Source organism: Sciurus vulgaris (assembly GCF_902686455.1).
Source record: "Sciurus vulgaris genome assembly, chromosome: 13".
NCBI classification, from domain to species: Eukaryota; Metazoa; Chordata; class Mammalia; order Rodentia; family Sciuridae; genus Sciurus; species Sciurus vulgaris.
The window spans coordinates 14957160-14974851 of NC_136474.1; the positions used below are offsets into that span (position 1 = coordinate 14957160).

Sequence of the window (17692 nt, forward strand, 5' to 3'; positions counted from 1 at the left end):
ATATTTCTTATTTTGAGAAGGGTCTGTTTAGTTCATTTGCTCTTTTGTTATTGTTAATTGGGTTGGTTTTTATTTTGTTTTTTTGGTGCTAAGTTTTTTGAACTCTTTATATATCCTGGATATTAATCCTCTGACAGAAGAGTAGATAGCAGTGATTTTCTCCCATTCTGTAGGTTCTCTTTTCACTTTCTTAATTGTATCCTTTGCTGTTCAGAAAGTTTTGAATTGGATACCATCCTATTTATTAAATATTCTTGGCATTATTTCCTGAGCTTTAGGGATCCTGTTGAGAAAGTCTTCGCATGTGTCTATGGGAGTGTTGACTCTACATTTTCTAGGAGTTGCATAGATTCTGGTCTGATTCCTAGATCTTTGATCCATTGTTTTAAATACGTTTTATAGTTGTAGATGGACACAGTATCTTTATTTTGTTTATTTTTTATGTGGTTGTAAATGAAGTAGTCACACCATTTGTGTAATCATACATGTCCATAAGGTGATCATGTTTGTCTCATTCTAGTATTTTTCCTTTCCAGCTATTGATTTTATATGTTGCTTTTGAACCTAGTACTTTGCTGAATTTGTTTATAACTTTCTTTTTGGATCCTTGTATCCCTAGGATAAAAACAACTTGGTAATGATGTACAATCTTATTAATATTTATTTGAATTCAATTTGCTAATATTTTATTAAGAATATTTGCATATGAGTTTGTCAGGAATATTGGTTTAAAGTTTTCTTAATGGGTCCATATCATTTTTTTTTTTTTTAATGAGGTTGATATTGGTTTCTCAGAATGAATTTGGAAGTGTCCTATCCCTGTTTCATGGAATAATTTGAGGAGCATTGGCATTAGTTCTTTAAAGGTCTGGTAGAATTCAATGGAGAATCCATTTGGTTCTAGGCTTTTCTTTTTTGGAAGGCTTTTTATTAATTCTTCCATCTCATTGCTAGTTATTGGTTGGTCTCTTTAGGTTTTCTGTGCCTTTTGGATTCAATTTTGGCAGGTCACTTGTGTTTAGAAATGTATATATTTTTTTAGGCTTTCCAGGTTATTGGACTATAAGTTTTCACGATACTCCCTAATGATCATCTGGATTTTTGTGATGTTTGTGGTGATTTCTCCTTTTCATCTCTAATTTTATTAATTTGGGTCTTTCTTTTTCTTTTGGTTTGTCTAAGGGCTTATCCAGCTTGTTTATCATTTCAAAGAACCAACTTCATTCCATTGGATCCTTTGTATTTTTTTATTCTCACTTTCACTGATATTGGTTCTGATCTTAATTATTTCCTTCCTTCTACTGATTTTGGAATTGGTTTACTCTTGTTTTCCAAGGGCCTTGAGATTTATCATTAGGTTGTTTATTTGGGATATTTCTGATTTTATTATGTAGGCACTCATACCTATAAACTTTCCTCTTAGAACCACCTTCATAGTGTCCCAGAGGTTCTGATATGGTGTATCACTCTTATTTGATTCTAAGAATTTTTAAATTTCTCCCTTGATTTCTTTTATCACCCATTCATCATTCAGTAGTGTATTGTTTAATCTCCCTGTGTTTACATAGTTTCCGTAGGGTTTTTTGGTGTTGATTTCTAATTGTATTCCATTATGATCAACTAAGATGCAAAGAATTATATCTTTTTTTTTCCCTCCTGTTTTCTAAGAGTTGCTTTTGTGGCCTGAAATGTGGTCTGTTTTGGAGAAGTTTCCATAAACAGTTAAGAAAGTGGTGTTGGATGAAATATTCTGTAGATGTCTATTAAGTCTATTTGATTTATAATATATTTTACATCTAAAGAGTCTATACTGAGTTTACATCTGGATAATCTATCTTTTGGTGAGAGAGGTGTGTCAAAATCACCCAGTATTATTGTAATGGGGTCTGGCCGAGTCTTTAATTCAAGTAATATCTGTTTTATGTAATTAGGTACACTGATGTTTGGGGCGTATATATTTGCTATCATTGTCTTCCTGTTGGATTGTTCCCTTTAGCAGTATGAAGTCACCTTCTTTGTCTCTGCTGATTTTGGGTTGAATGTCTGCTTTGTCAGATATGAGAGCAGCTTCTCCTACTTGTTTTCAGGCTCCATTTGCATGGTATATTAACTTCCATCCTTTCACTTTCAGCTTTTGGCTGTCTTGCCTGTAAGTTGAGTCTCTTGCTAACAACATATAATTGGGTCTTGTTTATTAATCCATTTTGCCAGCTTTTGTTATTTAATTGGAGAGTTGAGACCACTTCTGTTCAATGTTATATAGAGATGTTCATTAATTCCTACAGTTTTGATTTATTTCTAATGTTTAATTTGTTCCTATTTCTCATTTCCTTAGCTGCTCTTCAAATGCAATTTGTCTATTTATGAGCTCTGGGATTTATTTTTTTATTTCTTCTGTAAAGTATTTAAGTATTTTCTGTAGTGCCAACTTAGTAGTCATGACTTTCTTCTAGTTTCTGCTTATCTTGGAAGTTTTTAATTTTTTTATTTGATTCCAAAGGATAGTTTTGCAGGATATAGCACTCTTAGTTGAAAGTTATTTTCTTTCAGGACTTGGAATGCATCATTCCAATCCCTTCTGGATTTTAGAATTTTACACTAGGAAATTTCAAGTAGTTCTAATTGGCTTGCCTCTAAATGTGGCCTGACATTTTTCTCTAGAGGCCTTTTTTTAAAAAATAACTAATTATTTATTTTTTGTGGTGCTGAGGACTGAACCCTGTGCCCCACACATGCTAGGCAAGCCCTCTACCACTGAGCTACAGCCCAAACCCCTCTCTTGAGACTTAAAATTCTTTGTTCTGTATGTTGGACATTTTAATCATAATCTGTTATGAAAAGTTTCTATTTTTTTCTCTTTGGGGTTCTGAGTGCATCCTCTATTTGGATATTCATCTCATTATCAAGGGTAGAAATTTTTCTGTTATTTTCCTGACGAGGTTATCCATTCCATTAACCTGTATTTCACAACCCTCTCCATTTCTAATGATTCTTAAATTTGGTCTCTCAGTGTTGTTCCACAGTTCTTGTATATTCTGGACGTGGGTGCTTATATTCTTAATGAAATGAGTACAGTATTTCTTTAATACTCTGGATATTCAAGTCCAGTCACACTGTTTTCCAGCTCTGAGGTCCTGTGTGGTATCTTTTATTTCTAAGATTTGTTTGGTACTTTTTCAATATCTCTTATCTCCTTATTGAATTTCTCATTCATATCCTGTACTGACTTCCTTAATTTATCTATTTTTCTCTGTTCTGTTAGAATTCTTGGTCAAGTTTATAATCATTCTTTCAAATTCTTTATCTGGTATTTCATTCACTTTGGGATCTTGGAAGTCATTTGCTGGTGAATTATGAACTTCAGCAGGCATCATGTTGTCTTGTTTTTTTCCTATGTCTTATATTCCTATGTTGGGTTTTATGCATCATTTTGGATGTATTTCTTTTCCACTCTTAAGTGTTGGCTTTTTTTGGGCACAGCCTTCTCTTTCCACTGTGTCCTAGAGTGATCCAGATTGAGACCCCTTGAAGGTGTGTCCATAGGCTTTGTGTTAATTCTCTCGTTTTTGCTGGGGATATCTGAGTGGGACTTGAACCTCTTCCATCCCCACTACCTGTCCCCCCCCCCCACCCCCCACACACACACCAGCTCTTCCTACTTGGTCTGGTTGTTAGGTTGGGGGTTTTGTCTCTTCTTTATATTTTAGTATCACTGACTTTTGCATATGGTTAATTTGTGTTTGGAGCAAGTTAACCATCTTGACTGGGTTTAGTTCAGCAGCACGGATCTGTGCCCTGTGAACTAGTAGTGTGCGAGTAGATTCCCAGCACTGAATGTCTAGCTGGAGTGATCTAAAATTGAAGGTCATCAAAATAGCTCTCTCCTTCCCTTCTCACCAGTGTAAGGTAGGATGCAATGGGAAGTACTCTCCATTGAAATTTTGTGTGGACAAACCAGATCAGCGCACTCCTAGGGTAGGGCTGCTGCAGACTTATACGAGGGGAATTCCAGGGGTAGGGGCTCAGCTGTATAATCAGGGCTTTGGGAGTTTGTTGGGTGGTATGTGTCTTATGTTTCTAAGAAGTAGCACTCCTGCTGCTTGACCCCAAGCCATGGAGCAGCTGGAATTACAGCCTTCCTCCGAATAGCTGATATTTAAATTTTTCTTGTCATATTTATTAAATTGTAATTTTCTGGGGATTGTAATCTTTCATATAAATTTGAAAATTTACTGCTATAATACTAACCATAATATTCTCTTGTGATCATTTATTATCTTTGGTTCTTAAACTTTGTCTCCTTTTTAATTTATAATACTGATTATTTGCCTCTTTTTCTTGGTCAGTCTCACCAGATAGTACTCAGTTTTTTAAAATTATCAGTTTGATTTATTCTCTAGTCTGTTTTTCTGTTTCACACTTTCTGGTCTTCTGCTTTCTGTGGATAGAATTTATTGTTTTTCTGACTTCTTGAGAGGAGTGTGTAGCTCATTGATTTTTTTGCCTTACTTTCCTAGCATATGCCTCTAAGAATATAAATTTCCCTGAAAACAGAGTTTTGGTTGGATTCATATGTATTTTTTCTTTCATTCCATATCTTCTGATGTCATATTTTCATTATTGTTTTGTTCAATATATTTTCTAATTTCTTAGGCCCATGAGTTTTTAAAAAGTTTATTGTTTAGTTTCCAAGCATTTAAGAGATTTTGCCATTTTTTAAAAATTTTAGGTCAGTTATACTGTGATCGGGGGGTTTTGGTTCCAATTCTTTGAAATTTGATGTGATGGATGGCTCAGCATTTGCTCATTTTTGTGCACTTGAAGGGACTGCCTGTCACAGTGACTGTTGACTCTTTTCTGTGTTTCACGTAGATTTATTAAATCAGGATGTTCAGGTTGCTTGCATTCTTAAAACTACTGTGCTATTCTTTGAGTTAAGTTTTAACATTTCCTGCTAAGATAGCATATTTGTCTATTATTCGTTGTGGGTTTATCTATGTTTGCTTGAAACTTTTTAGAGACTGTAGTCTCTGGAAATCAAATCTTTTCCCCTATCATTATGTATGTCTCCCTGTTTCTATAGTGATCTCTTGCCATGTCTTATTTGTAAATTAAACTTTATTGTGTGTGTGTGTGTGTGTGTGTGTGTGTGTCTGTGTGTGTGGGTGTAGGAGAAAACACAGTGCTTAGGGTTCATCGCTGTATGGTTTCAGCCTAGTGACAGTTTTGTGACAGTTTTCTAGTGACAGTTTTGAAATATACCCCATGGTTAAGGGGATGCTGTAAATAAAGATTCGACTAGAATGTACAAGTCCGTGAAAGTCAGGTCCATCTAGGTGATGTAACTTTTCTCATTTCTAGGACACATGCCAGAAAAATAAACTCCCAATATGCAAAGACAAGCTACATGATAGTGGTGATTCTATACTCAGAATAAGCACCATTGCTTCAGCCATCGCAGATGCTTCGGTTAGTACGGATCCTTCCCAGCTTGCTGCCATGATGAAGGCACTTACAAATAAAGCAAAGGACAAAACTTTGCAAGAAGACGAAGAAGAGGACTGTTCCACAGTTTCTCATTTTGTACCTAACGATTCAGAAAAAAGTAATGGATCCAGTGCATTTGATATGGAGAAATATCTAACAAAAACAGAAATTAGTAGACATGAAGGTGGATTGGAAAATGTTTCAAGAGCTGGCATGTCTGATATTTGGGATTTGTCTTTGCCAAAAGAACAGACTATTCAAGACATCCATACAGTTGATTCATGTACTACTAATATAAGTGTAAGGGAACCAACAGAAAATCCAGCAGCTCTGTTTTATGTTGAAAATGGTGAGAGTCAGGAATCATCTACAGCAGTAAACTCTTCAAATTCAGTTCTTACAAACAGAAGAGAGAAGGAGAGTGCAGTAGTTGATATGAAGCCATGTTCCACTGACCACAAATTATCAGACATTGGTAGCAATGAGAAAGCTGCCCCGGTTTCCACTTCAACATCTAATAGTTATTCATCAGGAAGGAGCCCCAGAGTGACACCTCTGTGCTTCTTAGAAGAATGTGAAGAAATGCAAGCTAGTAGGGAAAATCAGAGGCCACGAGAGAATGTCAGTGAAACAAGCAGCAGTGATAGACATGTGACTTTTGAGAAGCATTGCAGAGTCTCATCTACAAATGTGGGTAAGTGCCTGAGTAACTGACCCCTTCCACAGAACTGGAGTCTTGTTTTGTTCTCACTGGAAACCGCACTTTTCTGACAGATTGCAGACATGCCTCTGCCAAGCACGGCGGACCAGGCTCAGAGGACCAGGGAAGCCTCAGACCCTCCACATCACCACTCAGTCATTCTTCTCCCAGTGAAATTTCTGGAACCAGTTTATCAGGGTAGGTGCCGACTTTTTCTTTCTTTTTAAAAATAACTATGTGCTCTGTATAGGAAAATTAGAAAAAGGTATAAAGAAGGAACATTTGCCATTTTTCAAAGGTGACCATTGTAAATACTTTGTGGATTTCTTTTTTTCTCTTTCAGCTTTCGTACTGTGCTTTTTCACTTACAATTATTTTCTGAATTTTAAAGAAAAGTAGTTTGCAGACCGCATAGTGGGTCTTTCATGGTTTGTTTAATACTTCTGGTGAATATACTTTGTATCTTACTGTGTATTGCTATTTAAATGACATTGACGAATGATTTTTCTCAAAATTTTAATATTATATATGTTTTCTTTAGTGGCTTTATAAGAGATCTTTCATGTTTCTCTCAAAAGATACTAATAAATGAAAAATTTTGCCTAACTAGTGAAATTATCAAAATATTAAATATAATTTTGATTTATTTCAAAATGCTGGATTTCAAAGTCATCTAATAACTATTTCCTAAGTTTTCAATGAAGTTTTGCATATTCACCTGAAGTATTTTATGGGTTGGCTAGAGTTAAATAGCAATGGAGAGCTTGGGTCCTCATTTCAGTGACTACTGTGGGTGCCTTATTTTGAAGCACTTTCATGTGCACGTCTACTTATTTACAGTTGATTTTGTACTTTAAAGGACATTAGAAGTCATCTGGCCCAGCAGATCTGATCACCTGCCTGTGACACATGCTGGCATGTTTTAAATCTTTGGCTCACACTTTCTTCCCCTAAGCAGTGTCTTTTTGGTTTTGTTTTTCCAGGATGGGGGACTAGTATGCTCGGCCAACGCTTTACCGCTTTTGAATTGACTTGGTCTTTTTGCAAGGGTTAGCCAAAGATTTGTTTTTCAAGTCTAGTCCTCTTTATAACCTGTATCTTTTTGTCGACTCCCATCGCTGCTTTGCCTATTTCACAGTGTGCCCTTCCCCGTGTGGATTAGGGCATTGTCCTGCTGCGTTCCCTCCAAACCCAGCAGCTCTGGTGATGCATATGAGGGATCTGTTTTATTTGACTTCTGCGTTTATTTTCTCCCAATTTTTGAAAAACCTTTTGATTTTGAAATATTTGTTGATTCACAGGAAGTTTCAAAAATAATACAGAGAGGGCCTGAGAATCCATCATCCAGTTTCCCCCATCATAACCTTCTGCAGAATCACAGGGCAGTGTCACACCCAGGGTCTTGACATAGGTGCCCTTGTGGGTAGAGGCCAGTGCTGTTCATCACAGGTGTGGATTCTCGTCAGCCCTCACGGTCAGAGCAGCTAAACGCTCTGTCAGCACTGGCTCTTTCTCCATTTCTCTTTCACTTTGTTCACATTTCACAGTTCTGATCTCTCGGCTCCTGACAGTGTTTTCTACAGTCTCTTTCCCCTGGTGGACTTAATAGTTTCATCTTGATTTCTTTGCTTTTGACTTTCAGAGGCATTTAATAAAAACTAAACACTCTGTAATGACTTGTTATTATGAATTTCTCCTTCAAATTGTACTTTTAAGAAAATCTTTTATTAAAGTAGGTGACATAACTTGAGGAATAGTGACCTTTCTAAGGCACTTGGAGTGTGGTCGCATGCTTTGAAGGATGACATCATGTTTACCTTTCTGAGATGATGGTGAAATTGGTCAGCTCACTCCACGTGGCACGCTAGCCAAGCAACGGCACCCTACCTCTCAGCCTTGGGCAGAACCAGGGACTTAGGAAGGTGTCAGTGTAGGCCAGTGAGTGTGCTCTGAACTGGAGCCGCTGAGGAGGGCCAGCTTGGTTGGCACCTTTTTTCGTTGCCACAGTCACTAGAGCAAATGCTGGTTGAGATCTTCTGGGCAGTGTCTGTGTGTCGATTGACCTCAGTTATCAAGGGCAGGGACGCTTACAGTCAAGTTTTGGCTCACTGCTAACCCAATTTTATGATTTCCCAGGGTGCGCTTTTGTCATATTATTATTGAAGTATAATTGACATACAATAAAATGCACAGCTGTTGGAGTTTCAGTGAGTTTTTGACACATATTTACACTAAACACCTGCCCCTAAAAAGTATGGAGAAATGCTACCACCCCTTAACCAGCTGTTGCTCTTTACAGTCAGTTCTGCTACTCCTCCTGTCACCCTGGAACCCACTCTCTTGTGTCTCCGTGGTTTTGTCTATTCTTGGTTTTAAACAGGTGGAGCCAGACAGTGTGTTCTTGTGCCTGTCGCCTTCCACTGAACAGTTTACAACTTGTCCCTTTTGTGTGTAGTAGTAGTGCTACATGTTTATTGCTGAACAGCGCTCCAGTGCACTGATATGCCACCTTCTGTTAATCGGTTCTTCTGTTACATAATTTGCATTTTTGTGTAAGCCTAAATTCTGGCTTGTTTTTATATTCCTACCATTGACTTCTCTCGTGAACTTCAAATGAATGTGTCAGTCTCTTTCACTTGATTTTGCTGGGATCCAGTGACTACTGCATGTACAGTTCTATCATCTAAGGGAAGTTTCATTTTCTCTTATTGGTTTTTCTTGTGTTCTGTTTACTCTCACTTCCATTGAAATGCACTGGTGGCCATTAGTTAATGTTCCCTTTGCTGATCTACCACATTCCCTTTTCTCTGCTCATTTTTGTCTACCTTGCCTCTAAAGGAATATTTGTTCAAGTATTTATCCTTTCCACCACTGATTTTTTATGGTATCAAATATACTTTTTATTGCCACTAGTTGTGCACTTTAATTTTCTATTTATCATTATTGCAAGCCTTCTTATACTTTAGTTTAACTGTGATGAGACGGGTATGATATTTCTCCCCTTTTTCCTATTCCTACTGGCTGTATTCCATTTCCTCCTGATTTTTCTTCATGTCCCCAGTTCCTTCATCTATCTCTTCCTTATCATTTATATTTCTGCTTTGTGATCATTATTCTCAGAGGTGATTGCTTTACCAGGCTTTTATATTTCTGGCAAAATGTTGATCAGGATTTTCATCTTTTCAGTGGTAGCGTTCCCTGGTGAATATACTTTATCTGGTAAGTGTTCTTGCTTGTCATTCCTGCTAGACGGGCTTCTGGCTTCTAGCTAGTTTCCAGCACTCAGTAGAGCTAATCCAGAGCTACTAATCTCAGAACTGCCTTTGAGTCTCAGGGTGGCCGCCTACATGGCAGCTTTTAGATTCGTTTGATGTTTGGCTTCTCTATTGAAATTTTTCTTTCCTCCCACCCTACGTGTGTTCTTGTAGTTCACTTCTCATTCCTTGGGGAAGTTTGACTTAAATGCATTTGTTCCTGTCAATTAGTGGGGCCAAATATGTGTGACCCAGAACTTTTATCCTGCTTATCATGGGGTGTGCACTTACCTGCACGTGTGCATACGGGGACCCATATAGGCGCACGTCAGGCAGGAGCTAAAGGAGGCCTGAAGCAGTTTGGTTAATATTTTTTCTCCATTGGTTAAAAACTTACTAACAAGTGCTGGACATGGTGACACATGCCTGTAATCCCAGTAGCTTGGGAAGCTGAGACAGAAGGATTGTGAGTTCAAAGCCAGCCTTAGCAATTTAGTGAGGCCCTTGAAGAACTTATCGAGACTCTGTCTCCAAGTAAAACATAAAAAGGGCTGGGGATGTGGCTTAGTGGTTAAGTTCCCCTGGGTTCAATCCCTGGTACCAAAAACAAAAAAACAAAAAAAGTATTAACAAGTGTTTTGAAAATACTATCTTAATTTGGGACTTTTAAAAAATGTTTAAAATTTAAATATCATCTTTGTGTGTTCATTGCCTAGCTGGGTATTCTGAACATTATGCAAAAAAAAAAAAAAAAAAAAAAAGCGAGGGGTAAAATTCTCTCAAGTCCAGGATTGAACTGAAGTGAGTGGCAGAGTGCTCAGTCGGTGGGGAAACTGCAGTCGACTTGGTGTGCTTTCCCTCCCCTGTGCTCTCACACTGTGGCTGCAGTGAGATGTCCTCTCCTCGTGTCTGGGCTGGGCACTCTGGTGGGTGAAGAACAGAGTAAGGTAGAAGTGATGCCTCCATGTGTAAATTGTCTTGTCGGTGTGAAATGCATGTGGGGTCTCATATTTATCACTTTCTAATTCTTTTTTTAAACTTGATATGTCATGAACGTCTTTGTGAGCCAAATGATAGTATTCAACTGCATGTTATTGGCTTTTTTGTTTTCATTATATTTTTGCAGTCCAGGGGATCAAACTGAGGACTTCACACATGCCAAGCAAATGCTGTACCGCTGAATTAGCTCCTAGCCATAGTAGCATGTTTTTTTAATGGTTGCAGTGTCTTATTGTATGTTTTTGTCATAATTTCCCTAGTCTGCTTCCTCCTCTGTGACATTTAAGATTGCCTACTTTGTTATCAACAACAGTGTGATGACATATCCTTTGGTCTCTTTATCATGAGTTTTTCCTTAGGATACACAGAGTTCAGTTTTTGAAACATGTCACTTAATCGCTCAGTTGTACTACTTGATAGGGGCATTTATTTGCCCTCATCTATATAATTCTTTTTGTTTTTGTTTTGGTTCCAGGGATTGAACCCAGGGATGCTTCACCACTGAGCCACATCCCCAGCCCTTTTTATTTTTTATTTTGAGATGGGTCTCACTAAGTTGCTGAGGCTGGCCTTGAACTTGTGAACTTGTGATCCTTTGTCTCATTCTCCCAATTACTGGGATGATAGGCATACACCACCATGCCAGACTCTCTGAACTCCTTTCTGACAAAATCCTACAGTATTTCGTGTTTCCTTTTGACTTTTGCTGCTGGGGGTCGGAACCAGAGCCTCACACAGGCTTCGCCTTGGGCACTTCGACTGCCTGAGCTATGCTTCCAGCCCTCCTCTGGTTGGTCCTCCCTCCTTCCCTTCCCTTCCCTTCCCTTCCCTTCCCTTCCCTTCCCTTCCCTTCTCTCTTCCCCTCCCCCTCCTTCTTCCCCTCCCCCTCCCTCTTCCCCTCCCCCTCTTCTCTCTCTCTCCTCCCCCCTCCCCCCCTCCTTCCTTCCTTTCATACAAATGTACATACATACATACAGGAGCACCTAACCACCGAGCCTCAATTCCAGCCTTCTTTAAAAATTTTGGGACGAGTCTTGCTAAGTTGCTCAAGACCTTGCTCAGTTGATGAGGCTGGCTTTGAACTTGGCAATCCTCCTGCCCAAGCCTCTCAAATTGCTGGATTATAGATGTGTGCTTTGCTCTTTGAGGGCAGGAATTTTTAGTGTTTTTGTAATTGTTTTATATCAGGTAAATAAAACATTTTTGTTTAATAAATAGCTAATATTGTTTTGTCTGCATGTGATGTTTAGTACTGAAAATGCCACATTTTTATTTTACAGTAACTTATCAGATAGGTCATTCAGTAGGAATATATAATTTACAATTTTGTTTTTAATAATTTACAGTTTTAGATAATTAAATGTAAATATTGAACCCGTGGTTGAATTACTTCCAAGTTTGTAGGCAGGCTGCAGCAAAGGGGTGGATGGTTCCATCTTGGTACTCATTTCTTTTTCAGGTGTGCTTTGGAGTCTCTTGACTCCACAGCTTGTCACCAGAAGTCCCCTTCTGAGAGCGAGTTGTCTCGGTTGATGTGTTCCCATACTGATATGAGCAGGCTGACTTACGTCTCTGAACAGAGCACCTGTCCTCCCACGACTGCCGACAGTGGCCGAGAGGACTGCAAGGTGGGTGTGCTGGGACTGCTGCTTTAGGAAGGCCACGCGCCTGCTCTTCGACTCAGATTGAGGTGCAGGCCTCTGAGCTTTGTGCAGCTGATTGACCTTCAGAGTGAATCAGCGTGTGTGTGTGTGTGTGTGTGTGTGTGTGTGTGTGTGTGTGCAGGCGAGGGAACAGCTATGCATGCTGCGTGGGCACTAGAGGTACAGACACTGCAGAACCTGCCCTCGAAGCTCTGTCAGTGTGCACTGGGATGGAGAGCGCCATGGCGCCCACGGGCTCTGGGCTGCAACTCACCGCAGGGTGGGGGAGGTCCAGCAGGTTTTTGAGAAGGAGTTTATTGGAGCCTGATTTTTCAGAGCTCCTTGGAGTTAGCAGGGGACACCAAGGAACAGATGGAGGGAGACGTGGCGTTGTGAGCTGTGCACTGCAGCAGAGGCCTTCCAAGGGCATGGAGCAGCTGCAGCGAATCTCAGACTGGGAAGGGGAGAAGGGCGGAAGAAGGCGGGACCAAGACTGGAGAGTCTCGGCTGTGTGACTTGGTGCAAAGGCTTCTGACTGACACTAGCATGGCCTGTTTTAAAAGCTCATTCCAGCAGCCGTGTGGTGGAGGGTCAGGCAGAACAAGATCAGGATTGGGTTTGGTGTGAGGCTCTTGTAGATGTTCAGGCAGGAGACAATTTGAGCCTGTCTTGAGGTGGCATTGTAGTGTGTGTGTGTTGTCAGTGGGACAGAAGTCAGTTTCTGAAGGAGCTGAATGTGACTCTTGTGGGCCTGCAGTGTAGACCTCTTCCACCGATCCATTACAAGAGGGTGCAGTGATATGTGGAGTATTACATCCATTTCATGGGATGCTGTCTTTCTGGTGGTGTGTGTTCTCAGCATAGTGGTTAAGAGCTGAGTGATGGCAGCAGATAACCTGTCCTCTGTGCTTTCTCAGACAAGACTAAGTCTCCCTGACATGTTTCTTCACCCATGAGAAGGAATATTGTGTGAGGGCAGTGCTTGTCTCCTAGTACTTGACCCCCAAATACCTACTTTTTGTTATTGTTAATAACCAACAAATCATCTTGTCTTTATCAGTATCTTTGTTGTTAAAGCTTTGGTCCAGGAGAGGTTTCCATACCCAGTATGAGTAACAGCCAGTGAGGATTAAATATGATCTTGTGTGTAAAGTCCAGCTGGTCCATCTTGCAGAGGTGTGCATGTCACCCTCGGGTCATGCATCACGAAGAAATGAATATGGAAGCGTTCACTGGGCTGTTCTTCATACTTACGAAAGCAGAACCACACAAGCTTTGGCACAGAAATCAGTGTCTTCACATCTTCAAGAGAGTGCAGCATGGGCGTGGGGGGCACCCTCGTGTCCACATCATTGGACAGCTTGCTCCCCACTCCTTGGTTACTCATCTATTTAGATTTTTATTACAAAGTTTACATAAATAAGTCCCTTAGTTTAAAAAAAAAAAAATCACTTGACTCTGGTCCTTTGTGTCAATTTTTCAGGTGTAACTGGTGTATGCCACCTATTTATTTCCCTCATATTATACTTCTTTTTATAACAGTGCTTATAATTTTATGCAAGCCTGCTTTTCACAGCTGTTGGGCTACTTTCTTTGTGTAAACCAGCTCCTTTTCACAGGGATGATGTCATCTAGATCCCTTTATGATTTTGCTTGAGATTATAACAGTGTGGTTTGAATTTGTTATATTGTTTATCTGTGGGTAATTTCAAAACTTTTTTTGTCACACTCAAGAGTGATATCACCAGTGAGTTGAGCACCACGATTATTCAGGCAAGCCCAGCTTCATCAGAGGAATGTGCTATGGAAAATCTGCAAGAAAAGGTTCCATTTCAGAATAGAGGAAAAGGAGCTTTATCATCTCTTACTCAGAACAAGGCTGATTTGAAAAGTGTGACTGAAAGTTCTTCTCTGAGTAGCAGACTTGAGGATGGAGAATCAAGTCAAGATCCTTCCTCCAAAACTGGAGAGCCATCAGAAACCAAGGAGGTGCGTTTGACATCAAACCCTAGTGAACTGGATGCAGTCAGTCTGGCTCTCCTCAGCAAGCCAGGTCTGAGCCGTCAGGCTCGGTCGGCCTCACCACAGCCCACTGCATTGTGCCCGAAGCCCGTGGAAGGAGGTCAGAGAGTAATTTCTAAAGACACATCAAGCACCAGCAGTGAGTTCGGTGGCCAGATTCCTAATGGGATCACCTCTGGAAGCCTGCGTGGCCCTGTCTGCCGAGTCACGGCTCACAGCTCTGGTGCTGAGGTGCAGAACGTGCCTGCTGTGCACCCCACACTCTGGTCGGCACACTCTCTCGGCACAGCTCCCTTGACCCAGCAGTATGTGGGTGCCCTCTCTGCAGCGGGAAATGTCACCTTGCCTCAGTGCCACGCTAGCAGCACCTCCGCCTGCAGGTTCTCAGGATGCTGTCCTTACCCTGCTGTCACAGGAGAGCGTGTTCAGAGCTCCATGGCCATGGGGATCTATCTGGGGCCCGATCTCACCCCTGGCCTGATGGGCCCCACTTCGCTCTGTCACCCGTGCTCTAATGCCTTCCACCAGAACTTGCCCAGCTCAGTGCCGTCTTGTACTGTGCAGTCTGCTGGCACCAACTGTGGAGTGCAGTCCTGGGACTCAGGAACCATGTCAGGGTTTGGTAAGCTGCTTCTTGTCTCTCTCTCTCTACTCTTGCTTTTACTATTTAAAGGCTGAATTTTCTCAAATGGGATTGTCAAACCAGGTTTCAGGAAGATCTGATTGACCTTACTTTCTCGCAAGGTTTCTGTTTGGAGACACTGTTTCTGTGCAGGGTCCCTGAAGTTGGCGGAGGACACTAAACTTAGCAGGTGGGAAGCTCCTGACTTCCTCATCATTCTGCTCTGTGTGTGGATTTTTGTTCTTTCAATCAGGAAGTGACCACTCCAGGAGTCCTTGACATATACCTTAGGAGTTCAGAGGGGTGATGTGGTGGTGGGCAGCACTCCCGCTCTCAGCCATGAGGATCTGTCTCTCCCCGACAGGGGTCTGCTCAGCAGGACTGGGCACTGCACACATCTACTGCAGTGCTGTCTCCCTGCCCTCTGGGCTGTTTGCATGAGGATGGAAAAGATGGGGGAAGGACGGCACTTCCGAAGGTCAGAGCCTCCATGGCTTCTTTCCAGTTCAGGCAGTGACTTATAATCTGGGAGAGAAAAAGGACAGATCACCAACTGATAATGACATGAGAGAGTTAATTGGCTGTACATTGTGAGTCTAATAAATTATATATATTTTTTTCTCCTCCTGGGCTGGAAGAGGAGTGAAAATTGTGAGCAGGCCTCCACTGAGGCTTGTGCACTGTCCAGGACTCCTGCACTTCTAGGACATTATGCTGTGACTCTTGGATAAAGCAGAGTCTTATGTCATAAGTTCCATTTGACCTGTAGTGCTTTTAGTCAGGTGCTAGATCTGAGGCTGGTGTTGATGTGTTCTCACGCAGAGACTGTCAGAGTGCCTGAGGAATTGAAGTTCCCCCATGCTTGCTGTGTCGGCCTCGCCTCGCAGACCCACCTCAGTGTGCTCAATCCAACTGGCCGCTGGCTCCAAGTCAGCATCAGGGTTCTCAGCATCAGCCTTAATGGTGAGAAGGTGAGCTTTCTGCATCAGATCTGGCTTCGTAGCTGCGTGTGGGGAAGCCCCTGGCACCCTCTGGATCTGCCCACTGAGCACACAGGCACTGGGGTGGGCTCCTCCTCCTGTGCCCTTTTGTTGTACTACATGCAGATGGAAGAAGTGACAGATGTGTTTTGTATTTCCATTGGCTATTATTAATCATTATGTTTCGTTACTATTTTGTAAAAGTATGTCAGTCTGCTTTTAGTGCTGTTAAATCACTGAACGCTTTGAGTTTCTGGTCTTGTTGGTTTTGTGAAATGGGATTGAACAAAGTTACTATTATATATCCAAAAAAAAAAAAGGAAAGAAAGAAAAGGAAAGAAAGAAAGAAGGAAGGAAGGAGGGAGGGAAGGAGGGAGGGAGGGAGGGAGGGAGGGAGGGAAGGAAGGAAGGAAGGAAGGAAGGAAGGAAGGAAGGAAGGAAGGAAGGAAGGAAGGAAGGAAGGAAGGAAGACATAACTCTTGGGGTTATGTCTTCATTGAGTAAGAGTAGTCTTTTTGACTAGTTGATCTGATCATTTTCTTACCTGATCTTTTGAAATACCTGGAAATAGTTTTGACAAGTTAACATTAACTTGTGTGACATGTCAGTTATAGCTGCTTTAATTCCAGGTGTAGACTCCTTTGAACAGAGTGACAGGAAGGGAGAATAGTGTCCACAGCTGCCTTCTGATATGTCCTGGCTGCTGCTTGCAAGCCATTGTTGGCAGATGAGCTTGCTTCTCCCTATTTCCTCCTGCTAAAGTGAGACACTCTCTACCCTGCCACTTCCTTTCCTCCTGCTTTCAGATCCTTGGGTCATAAAAAGCAGGTGCTTGGAGGAAAGGATTGAGGGTGGAAGGTGAGCTTGGATTAGGGACATCTGGGAGTCTGCATAGTCTTGTCAGTGGATGTGGGAGTGGATGTGGGAGTGGGAGGAAGATCCCCATTTGCAGTGCGGAGGAATTGGTGACTGGGGTCTTATTGAGGTCCTGAGAGATCAGCCTCACTCCCTGCCCCACCACATCATGCAGATGCAGAAGTCACATCCAAGAGAGCTTAACAGGGCTGAGTGCTTCCATTCGTAGTGCCCTTCTTAAGAAGAATGAGAGTATAGATAAATGCATTTGCTTTAAAATAGACTAGGGGGACCCATTCTTGATGCAGCAAGGGCAATTCAATTTTTTCCTCTTTTTTTTTCTTTTTCTTTTTACTTTTATTTATTTTCTCTTCTTTTTTTGACAGTGATAAATATTTTTTTAAAAAATTTTTCATACATGTATATAGGGTAATAATGTCTGTCTCAATCTTCCATCCTTCCCATCCCCACCCACCCCACCCTCCCTCACCCCTCCCCTCACTCCCTTCCTGTACAATCCAAAGGTTCCTTCATTCTTCTCTACCTACCTCCCACTATGGATCAGTATCCACTTATCAGAGAAAACATTTTACCTTTGGTTCTTTGGGATCGGCTTATTTCACTTAGCATGATAGTCTCCAGTTCCATCCATTTATCTGCAAATGCCATAATTTCATTCTTCTTTAAGGCTGAGCAATATTTCATTTTGTGTTATCACACTTTGTGTATTTCATTTTATATTTCACAGTTTATCCATTCATCTGTTGAAGGGCATCTAGGTTGGTTCCATAGTTTTGCTATTGTGAATTGAGCTGCTGTAAATATTGATGTGGCTGTGTCACTGTAGTATGCTGAGTTTAAGTTCTTTGGATATATGCCAAGGAGTGGGATAGCTGGGTCAAATGGTGGTTCCATTCCAAGTTTTCTTAGGAATCTCCATACTGCTTTCCAAAGTGGTTGCATCAATCTACAGTCCCACCAACAATGTATGAGCGTACCTTTTCCCCCACATCCTCATGAATACTTATTATTGCTTGTATTTTTGATAATTGCCATTCTGACTGGAATGAGATGAAATCTTAGAGCAGTTTTGATTTGCTAGAAATTTTGGACATTTTTTCATATATTGG

General features: G+C 41.0%; 1 protein-coding gene across 2 annotated transcripts in view; it reads left to right on the top strand.

Annotated features, from left to right (window-relative positions):
* CEP192 (centrosomal protein 192) overlaps positions 1–17692 on the top strand; it is an 83675-nt gene that overhangs the window by 25128 nt on the left and 40855 nt on the right. For both annotated transcript variants that reach the window (XM_079108818.1, XM_079108817.1), the window contains 5 exons: positions 5362–6181; positions 6262–6385; positions 11900–12068; positions 13818–14727; positions 15550–15698. In XM_079108818.1, the coding sequence (XP_078964944.1) occupies positions 5362–6181; positions 6262–6385; positions 11900–12068; positions 13818–14727; positions 15550–15698 (2172 nt within the window). The remainder of the gene's footprint in view (positions 1–5361; positions 6182–6261; positions 6386–11899; positions 12069–13817; positions 14728–15549; positions 15699–17692) is intronic.